This window comes from Trachinotus anak, unplaced genomic scaffold, assembly GCF_046630095.1.
Source record: "Trachinotus anak isolate AG129_WGS33_773 ecotype Australia unplaced genomic scaffold, CSIRO_AGI_Tana_v1 ptg000004l, whole genome shotgun sequence".
In the NCBI taxonomy this organism is placed as follows: domain Eukaryota; kingdom Metazoa; phylum Chordata; class Actinopteri; order Carangiformes; family Carangidae; genus Trachinotus; species Trachinotus anak.
In genome coordinates, this window is record NW_027273855.1 from 17,074,576 (window position 1) to 17,084,843 (window position 10,268).

At 41.7% G+C, this 10,268-nt stretch overlaps 1 protein-coding gene across 1 annotated transcript in view; it reads left to right on the forward strand.

The window, feature by feature from the left end:
• Window positions 1-8,011, forward strand: part of b4galt5 (UDP-Gal:betaGlcNAc beta 1,4- galactosyltransferase, polypeptide 5) — a 30,563-nt gene extending 22,552 nt beyond the window's left edge. The window contains exons 2-9 of the mRNA XM_071476459.1: window positions 1,306-1,425; window positions 1,753-1,866; window positions 2,333-2,460; window positions 4,105-4,221; window positions 4,376-4,563; window positions 4,652-4,774; window positions 5,142-5,243; window positions 5,992-8,011. Coding sequence (XP_071332560.1) covers window positions 1,306-1,425; window positions 1,753-1,866; window positions 2,333-2,460; window positions 4,105-4,221; window positions 4,376-4,563; window positions 4,652-4,774; window positions 5,142-5,243; window positions 5,992-6,139 — 1,040 coding nt within the window. The 3' untranslated portion in view covers window positions 6,140-8,011. The remainder of the gene's footprint in view (window positions 1-1,305; window positions 1,426-1,752; window positions 1,867-2,332; window positions 2,461-4,104; window positions 4,222-4,375; window positions 4,564-4,651; window positions 4,775-5,141; window positions 5,244-5,991) is intronic.
• The last annotated feature ends 2,257 nt before the right edge of the window (window positions 8,012-10,268 follow it).

Here is a 10,268-nt window from a genome sequence, read left to right on the forward strand (position 1 = left end):
ATTGCTTTAAGATAAATGTTGATTGGATTAATGGCCAGAGATTGTGCAGCTGGATACAGTTTCACTGAGGCCGAGGTCCACTATGTGGACGCATTGTCCTGACATTACTCTCTAAATAAAGAAACAGTCTATGACCATGGAATTTTTTCAGAGAGCTGTGGACAAATGTTTTCCGGAATTGTGCGTGTCACCCTTCAAGTAAATCTGCAACACACAGTCATTTATTGTACATGCATTGCATTGCCCCACTTAGGTGCACAGACATGTGGTTGAGATGTGCAGGAGATCTGGATGACTCAAAGTCTGACCACATCCCTTCTCTTTTTTCCACTGTTCGGATATGGAGATATGTTGTGGTATTATTTAGATTAACCCACACTAAGTGGAACTGGCAGTAAGCTTCTCTGGAGAAGTTCCCAATAATAACTGTCATATAAATCCACTGAACAGTTGTAAGAAGAGATTTCTACCATGATGTGAGGATGTAATCAGGTCTTGTGCTTGATTGAAAGTTGATGTTGCTGTTCATTGTGGAAAAAAATATACAACATGGCACACTTTTAAGTATGACAGGCATGGCCGGCACTGTGGTGTTTTTCAGAAACTGACATTCAGGCTGAAACCTCTGGTGCTTCCGCTCTGTGTGGGCCTGCTGTGTTCTCAGCCTATTTGCACCCAGTTCATGAACCGTTTACCAAATACAGGCATAAAAAAAAATTACAATCCACATCAAACAGCACAGATAATGACTGAAAATGGAAAAAAGGCAGTTGCCATGCACAAAAGGAAGGAATTAACCATTCATTCGAATTCATTATCTCCTTCTTAAATAAGCTTGAGTTGTGTCTTCTCTTACCACCCCCCCCCCCATCATTATAGATTAACATTCCAATAGTTGCCTTCTTTGCAATGAAAGACCCTTGGTATGTGGTCGGGAAATCCCCTCCATTAAGTCACCAAGGCGGATAATTACTTTGGGGCAGATCAGGTGGAAGAGTGTTCTTACACTAGAGTTACTCCAAGGTTAACTTCCATGAACATGGGAATTGTTCTACTCTGTTTCTCAACATGGAGGAGGAAGATGATATTGGTCACGAGTTAAAGAGCTGCGAGATTATGGAGAAACCCCATTTGACATTTATGCACTACCATGGATTATTAGATTTAACTTGTTGTAGGTGCTGCTATAGTTGATTTTTACAATTGGCTGTTTTCAGTCTGCTGGGTAGAAATACTTGTGATGTTTACAGTGGGAACAGGAAATAAAATGACCTAACTCTCTGTCTTTCTTCCCTCTGTCCACAGTGAATGAGTATGTGTTCATGGTCCAAGCCAGAGGGATCCAGATCAGAGAGAACGTGAAGAACATTGGGGCTCAGGTTCTGGAGCAGGTGGTGAGAGGGGCTTACAGCATCAATGGCACAGGTGAAAACATACACACTGATTCGCTGATAAGGTGTATTAGGAATGTTTAGTGTAGCATACACTGTCTTCTATGCAATTACATGAGTACAAATGTAGTTTCCACCCTAGTTAAATTATAGAAAATAAGAATTCAAGAGTTTGGCGACTCATCCATGTGTATATGCAGTAGAGTGTAAAGTTAAGATAACGGTGACATAGTAGAGGTGAGAAGATAAAAAGCAGCGATAGAAAACAACAAAGCACACAGTGGAAGTCATGCAGGTCAAGCCTGGATTAAGCTGCTCTTGATGGTGATAGTGATGCTTGTGTATGTGTATGTGATTCCAGACTATTCCTATGACTTCAACTTGAGCGACAGTGATGCTCCTGCCACCACATACATCCCCGTGGGCTTCACCTACCTCCCCTCACAGGTTTGCCCTGAGAGGCTGCCCTCTATGAGTGAGTACGGCCCTAAAGTTAAGATGGAAAGCTAAGATTTAATGCTTTGCTCCTGACTCATGATTCTGTAATATACTGTATCTGAGAAAAGGTCTCTCAGGCCTTTTACAACACTACACTTTAAACAATTGTTTGTCTGGTTTTCTTGGCTTGTAAAATGTTTGCTTAAGCGAATTTCGTAGTGCCACTGTACATATTTGTTCTTATAATGAGTAGTGAAATGGGTCTGACTTTGTGTTTTCTTTCAGCTTTGATTGATGATGCATGCAAATATGTTGTAATGGCAAAATAGCTTTACCCAGAAATGTACGTTCCAGATTACTGAACAGGCTTTGGCAATTTTTTTTTTTCTCTCCCCTCCTGCCCCCTTCTCCATACCACTGTTATCTCTCTCTGTCTCTCTCTCTGTCTCTCTCTCTCTCTCTCTCTCTCTCTCTCTCTCTCTCTCTCTCTCATATACACACAGAGGGCAGATTGCAGGTGAACATGAGTGAGGTATCCCTGGAGGAGGTGGAGAGGTCCTTGCTGGAGGGAGAGCCTAGCATGGCCCTAGGAGGCTACTGGAAGCCCAAAGACTGTTTACCTCGCTGGAAGGTAAGTGTGGATGTGACATTGTTAAAAGGACTGTCCCCTGGATAGCTTTGTCAAATATACAGACAGATGAGTGGAGAAATATAACGAATGTTGATGGTTCCATGCAGGACACAAGGGGTGGCTGCATGGTTATCGCGTGTAAACACCATCCAGCTGAAAACCTATGGGAGATACTGGAGCAATATGTTCACAGTGTTCTCCATCCAAACAGCAAATAGAAGAATTTGGGAAGAATGTTGTTCATCAAACGTATCCATTAATTTGTCCACCCCGTTCACATCAGTGAAATGACTAATGAGCTAAATGACAGAAACCCCTCTCAGTGCGATTCAATGCAGATACAAGTCAACAGCACCTCAGACTACGTCCTCCAAATAAAGTTGACAACTCATCTTTAAAACTGTTTCAATGAAAACTGAACATGAAGGTCAGGTAGATAAGGTAGGGCTGATATGTTAGACTGACATTAGTTTTAGCTTGGTGTACCTAATAAACTGTCAACTGAGTGTCATTTTCCAAATTAAGTGTCACTCTCATTGACCCTATAACAGATAAAGTACTGTCAACAATGCTATAACTAAGGAGTTCAAAAAAAGCTGAATTACTGTTAGTAATGATGCTATTCTGCTTGGAAACAGACATTGCTGTCAGAGATTTCAAACATATTGAAATGAGACCTGATTATTGCTTTGAGCTCCGCAAACTAGTGTGCTCCAGCTGATGTCCTCAAGCTTTAGCAAATCCCAGTGAATCTACTGAGATAAATACATTGCACACTACATGAGAGGATATAGTGTTTGTTTTTGAGTGTTTTCTGGTGTAAAACCGGAAACACAGACAGACAGTGTCATGACAAGGTTGTTCTGTCTGACATTTGCATGTAAAAATGTACATGTGCAGTCATGCATCACTAATTACGCTGAGTACAAGAAGACAAAACATGAATTCAAGCCTTCATGTGTGCACTGCAGTACTGTTTCATTCTTGAACCAGACTCCTCCTATGTTCCCTTATTTTATCACTCTTTTTTGGTCCAGCAGTGCAATCTTGCCTGCCATCTGTCTGTCTGTCTCTCACATTCAGCTGCCCTGGGGGGCTGTGTATGTTCTGATAACCAACACTCTCTCTCTCTCATTAGCCAGCAATCTCTCTCTCAGCTACCACAATAGTCCACTCACTGTGTCCGTACCCCCTTGCTTTTTTATCCTTTCTGTGACAGTTTGCTTTTTATTGAGCTTCAAAGGAAACTTAAAACAAGAGGAACTGTTATGTCTACCGCTCTGTGGGGAGAAATAAATGCCTTTCACAGACGTTTAGCGCCTCTGTGCTTCTATGATTGATGCATGTCGGATCTCATTGTGGAAATTAGATTTCAAGATCCTGCCTTCAAGAACTCCTTTGTCACGAGTCCTCATGGCAATTAGTGGTGTTTTTTTGGTGCCATCTTCACCCACACTTTCCCATTTACCTACTGCTGAGGGATCATGACACTCGGGGACACTGTGTGCAAACACTACAGTTTACTTAGTTGCAAAGATCAGATTGCTCTGTGACTCTGGTGTGTATACATCTCCATTTCTTTGTATGTTATGTGTTATTTTGATCTATTTATATATTGTATTCTGCTCCATTTTTTGTCCTCAGGTGGCAATCCTAGTCCCGTTTAGGAACCGACACGAACATTTACCAATCCTCCTGAGACACCTGGTGCCAGTGCTGCAGAAACAGAGACTCCAGTTTGCCTTTTATGTGATAGAGCAGGTATGCACACATGTATTTACAGTCATTTGGATGGACGGACAAATTCACCTGTGTGAATGCAAACACCTATAGGAAGTGAGTCTCCTTCTCAGGTGCTAATATTGTCAGTGCTTTGCAGTAGAGTGGCTAAGTGGTATCTCTTTTTTTTCTGTAGGGGGGCACAGAACCATTTAACCGAGCCATGTTATTCAATGTGGGCTTCAAGGAGGCTATGAAGGACCTGGACTGGGACTGTCTGGTCTTCCACGATGTGGACCACCTCATGGAGAACGACAGGAACTACTACGGCTGCACAGACATGCCCCGACACTTTGCGGTCAGGCTCGACAAGTACTCCTACATGTAAGTCTCGATTCTGTCTCCATGGGTATGTACAATAAAAGCATTCCTTACTTAATATGAAATTAATATGTGTAATTGTCCCTCTAAGGCTTCCGTATAATGAGTTCTTCGGCGGTGTCAGTGGCCTGACGGTGAAGCAGTTCAAAAAGATTAATGGATTTCCTAATGCGTTCTGGGGCTGGGGAGGAGAGGACGATGACCTCTGGAACAGGTAAGGGGCGCTTTTGTATTTGTGTTTTTTTTTTTTTTTTCCTCTCTGCCTTTGCCACACAGCAGTGTTGTCCCTCCCACCACCCATGCAGTTCAAAGGCAGCTGTACACACTCAGAGCCTTTATTATACACTGCCATTTCTTACTGATTGGCTTGTGTGTATGTGGCTTTATGTAATGATCCCTTTTGTGTGCAGCTACTGTGAAACCCTTTTCTCTAGTAGTTTCATGTATCATGTTACTGGCAGTATGTAGCCTGATGTCATGGTGATAAGAGTGTTAATCGTTATGCTTTCTATCATTGCAAAGCTTGCCCTGCCTGACTGTGGACATTCTGATATAATGATAAAAAAAAAATCTTTGTGTAGGGTGCAGTTTGCCAATTTATCCGTAAGTCGACCACACAGAGAGCAGGGACGCTACATGTCAATTCCACATCACCATCGTGGGGAAGTCCAGTTCTTGGGAAGGTTAGTGTCTATGTATGCACTCCACCCACTTCACACACTCTCTCACACACACACACACACACACACACACACACACACACACACACACACAGACCCTATGGTTAAAAGTGGAAGCTGATAATTGGAATGAGGCTTAGGCTCATGTGATGTAAGCCAGTCACATGAAAAGCTAGAGCAGTGACTTTGAGAGAATTTCAACTCTTCTAAAGACTTTGCATGTGATATTCTTGTATGCTTCAGGGCTGAATTCCAATCATGCTCCCTCTGCTCAAATTCTAAGTTACTTAAAACAGCCCAAAGAACAAATGTTTCTTTAGTTCTCCAAAATCAATGTGCTTAGGTAAATCTTCTTTGAAATACTCATGATTAATACAGTGTAGTCATGTTGACAATGAGGGAGTGATCTGGTGAAGAACCACTCCCATGTTGCCCGAGTGTCACTTTGTGTGTAAATCACAAACAATGATGCTGTCAGTGTCAATGTTACCATGTAGTAACCGGCCGTAGGATGATGAAACTGAAAAGCTCTTCTCTTCTCTTCTCTTCTCTTCTCTTCTCTTCTCTTCTCTTCTCTTCTCTTCTCTTCTCTTCTCTTCTCTTCTCTTCTCTTCTCTTCTCTTCTCTTCTCTTCTCTTCTCTTCTTTTCTCCTCTCTTCCTCTGCTTCTTCTCTTCTCTTCTCTTCTCTTCTCTTCTTTGTCTTGTCTTCTCTTCGCTTCTCCATTCACTGATTGGTTGTCCTTCCTGCAGGTACAGTCTCCTACGCCACTCAAAGGAGAGACAGAAAGTGGATGGTCTTAACAACCTTAACTACTCCCCCATAGTGTCCAGGAGGCCTCTCTACACCAACATCACAGTCAGCTTGAGCAGAAAGCTTGCACCCATAGCTGACTACTGATGTAGGCACAGTTGGACTGCATACCACCTGGGAATCAAAGTCCCCTGGGACATCAGCCATATCTCACCAGTTGCAGCACTGCTTAAGACTTTTTAGTTGATTTATTCTTTGCTTTGTTTCTTTTGTTTGTATGCAAAAAAAAAATGAAGACTCAAATAAGTATGTTGGATAAATCATATAAGAAAATAGGGATAAATGCTGCACTTGTTTGTGCTACAGTCCATCACTCCTCTCATCTGGGCTTAACTAGTCTTCAGTCTCCACATGCCTTTTGCACCATTTTGGCCTTCAGCATCCATCCATCCATTCTCTTATTCAGTCAATGATGAGTTCAGCCCTACACTCTTGTGCTTGTCTATTAAAATAGGCCATGATACATACGCACATTCAAGTGCACGCGCACGCCACACATGCACGCACACAGTTTGACTTACATGTGCTGACGTAGTCCCTGAGGCTTTGAGTTTTAATTTGCTCTTGCACTTCTTCTTATTTTCACAAATGCAGTAAGCATGTGAAAACATTTGCATGCACCCAAACCCCCGAACCCACACACACACACACACACACACACACACACACACACACACCATCAAACAGCAACTTTAAGCAAGTGGACTCTTGCAGCTGGTTCTGCAGAAGGTATGCCAAATCTACAAGAGAAGAGAGCAAGAGAAAATGATATAAAGAGTTAGTGTTTTCAGTCATATATATACTGTATTTAAAATAGTTTATCCTTGGTTTGGAGAATATTAATATCTTAATCATCTCTTATCTGCTATATTTTGTCCTGTGAACATACCATTTAAAGACTGTGATGTTTGTGTTTGCATAGTTACATTGGATGGTCTGGCTGCCTGCAAGTGGCTGTATGTAGGAGAGCAATGCTCATCCTGTTAGCAATAAGCTGTAATATCAGACAGCAGAACCTAGACCTGACTTCCTCACTATACAGATGCAATAGCACAGGTGCTAGCATACCCTTATTGGACTACGGAGGAGGAGTGACTGTGTATGCAAACTTCACATTCAGCACACCTTTGCCTAAGCAAACACGCCACCCTTTTCAGAACCTGTGTGTGTGTCTGTGTGCGTGTCTGTGCGTATATAAGTGAGGGAGAGCTATGCAAATGGCCTGTATGTATTCTGTTTTCAGTGCGTGGTCTTTGGGGTGACCACCAGGAGACTCACCCCTGAAACTGTGACTGACTTGTCTTTAGACATCACTTTGTGTGCGGTGTGCAAGTCCAGGCCCGGGAGAGATAAACAGTTGCCGTTTTTATTTTTAGATCCCATATCCTCAATGTTTACTCACCTTCATTTTTACAGAAGAGATTTGGAGGTAGAAAATACTTGATTGCTGTCACTGTCACTGGTGTTTACAGAAGCTTTCGCTTTGTTATTTTTCAGATTGTCTAGTGTTTGTAATACTGTTAGACAGCCCTCCTTCACCATGGGTGCTGTGAAATCTCTTCAACAAACGTATCTATGGCTGCCTTTATTTTTTTAGGCTGACACTTCTTTATCTAGACTCGGATAGGGAAAAGCAGATCTCAGTGCTTACCTTAGATGTCAGGTGATAAACCACTGATTAGCTCCGTTAACTTGTTGCCAGGTTTTTTGGCCAGGGGATTCATTTGTGTAAATCAGACTTTGGGTAGTTGGTCTCAGTGGGGTTTTTGTGGGATGGCATGCAGCCTAACTGCATTGACACAGGCTGACATCAGGCAGTACAGAGCAGTTGCTAAAAATGTCCCTCAGTAATTTGTGTGTTTGACAGTGTTGATTTTGAGTAAAATATCCCAATACTGTAAACATAGTTCCAGTTCAAAAAAAACAAAAAAAAAAACAAAACAAAAAAAAAAACAAAAACCAAACAATACACACACATGCAAACACTCTCTCCTCACTGGCTGTCCTCTAGTCATGCAGCTACTTCATTTCACACAAATCGCCTTGTAGACATTTCTTAAGATGTATCTTTTGGGGAAAATGTGGGTGGTTGACAAACTGTTGTGTTCCCACAAAGAAATAGAAAGTAAAGAGGCTGGACCTCATTTTATTTATTTGATCTTTTATGAATTATTTTCTGGAATTGTTGAGTTTTTATTTTTCTTGCGGTTGATGTGATGATTTAGTAGGTGACATGACAGGCTGTGTTAGATGCACTGAAACTTGTAGTTATGTGTGTTTGTGTGGGTTTGTGAGGTTCAGGTCTGTGTAAACGGGGAGCCGCTCCGTTTCATCCGGACGCAGAGTTCCTCTTTAGAGATTACAGGAATGGCTGGTTTTGATGAAATGGAGCGGGGGCCCGTAGCCCGGTGTGTATTAATCTGCTAAACAGACACGTTGGAGGAGGCCATTTTGTGTGACAACCACAGGAAGAGCAAGACACCTAATCGGAAGATGCTAGTGGTCACTGTCTTTCACTGAGCACCTCCTTTGTTCTAATTGATAATCAATGGTGCTGACTCTCCAGAGCTCCTTTTGAGGGAGTCTCTTTCTACGTGCTTGCTGGAACCAATCATGACATCATAAAGGCTCGTATCGACAGGCAAAAACATCCTTCCAAATTTCATTCAATTCATACCTGCACATAAGTGGCATAGGTTTTTTTTTTTTTTTTTTTTTTTACATCCATACATCTGTTAACCTGATGCCTTTTCATCCTGCCAGGTAAAGCTAATATGTGTATTTGTCATTCTGGTTCATAGCCACAAGCAGAAGCACGTGTTTACCTCCAAGCCAGTCACTCAGGAGGTGCCCAGTTGAAGTCATGGACAGTAGCAGCGTTTGTGTTAAGTTTTCTTTTCCATGTGCGTTTGAGTGAAATGGCGAAACCTTTCAGAGGTGCAACTGTCCTCCATCTAGATTTTGAGGTATTTGTTTTTCATTTTGTTTTCCAGCACTGATGAGAACATGATTTTTAGTGACCTGGTTTTGAACAACTCGCAGGTTCTTATCTAGTTCTCCACACTTACATGATACACTGTATTTTTTTTTTGTTTTTTTTTTTTCATTGCTTAAAATTAAAAGCTAGATTGACATATAGCAAAAGCTAGATGGTTTTAGTTTGAGTGATCAGGTGAAGATTCCGATCTCGAGGGACCTCTTCTATTAGGAGGCCCCTCTGGATGACAGCTATTCTTAGGGTCAGTATTAGGCTCTAGTCTCCACAATGTAGAACGAGCAGCTTCATCACAGCGTATTCAAAAAGATGACTTTTCTATGACTGCTAGAGCTTTGTCCACTAGATGTCTTAGTAACAGGAGCGAATCAGTCTCTTGCTTTTATCTGAAACAGGAAGTCGTTTTCAGCTGGTGATAAGAGCATGCTGGCTAGTCCTGTTCCTGTTATATATAACCTGTATATGGTCTCAATCCAGACCAAGACCAAGCCTGCTGCTCACTGAAGAGGCTTCCTTGTACCATAATCTCACCAACTCTGACCCATTCTGTGCCAGTTTAAATGAAGGGACCATTCTTTGGGCATCTGACAAGACTGGCAGCCTTAAAGCTTCTTAATTTATTGCAGTGATTTTTCACTCGAGTTTTTTTTTTTTGTTTTTTTTTTTTTTCTTGTTTTGTCTTTTATAAGCAAAAATATTTAAATTTTAAAAAGTGCATATCAACATAAGGATCATTGTAAATATTGTTGTGTGTAGTGTTTTAGAAATTCTATAAGGTCTTAAATCACTACAGATGCTAGCATAAAGAACAAGGCTTTGGAGGGGTTTGGCTGGGGGGAGGGGGGTGGGGTTATCTGGTGCCATTTTAAGTGCTAGTGAAGCTTACACAGCAACATCAATGTTTTTACATCACTGCTTCCCAGCACAGCCTTTTTTTTTTAAATTAAAAATATCTTTATCTTATAAATTTTAGATTCCTCTCACAATCTCAGAGGTGTTGTGCATTCCAGAGGCCTCCCTGTACTTAATATGCTGTAACAGTAGGAGAGACATATCACGGCAGACGCAGGCTTCAGTCTCTAGATGAAGCTGAGTGTCCTCCATTCTGCGTGTGATGTCTCTTTGATAGTGACAGCAGTTGGGGTAAGGTGTAGGTCCGAGGGAAGCGCTGCAGGATAGCGATGTGTCAGCCAAAAATACCATATGCTTACAATGCAATGA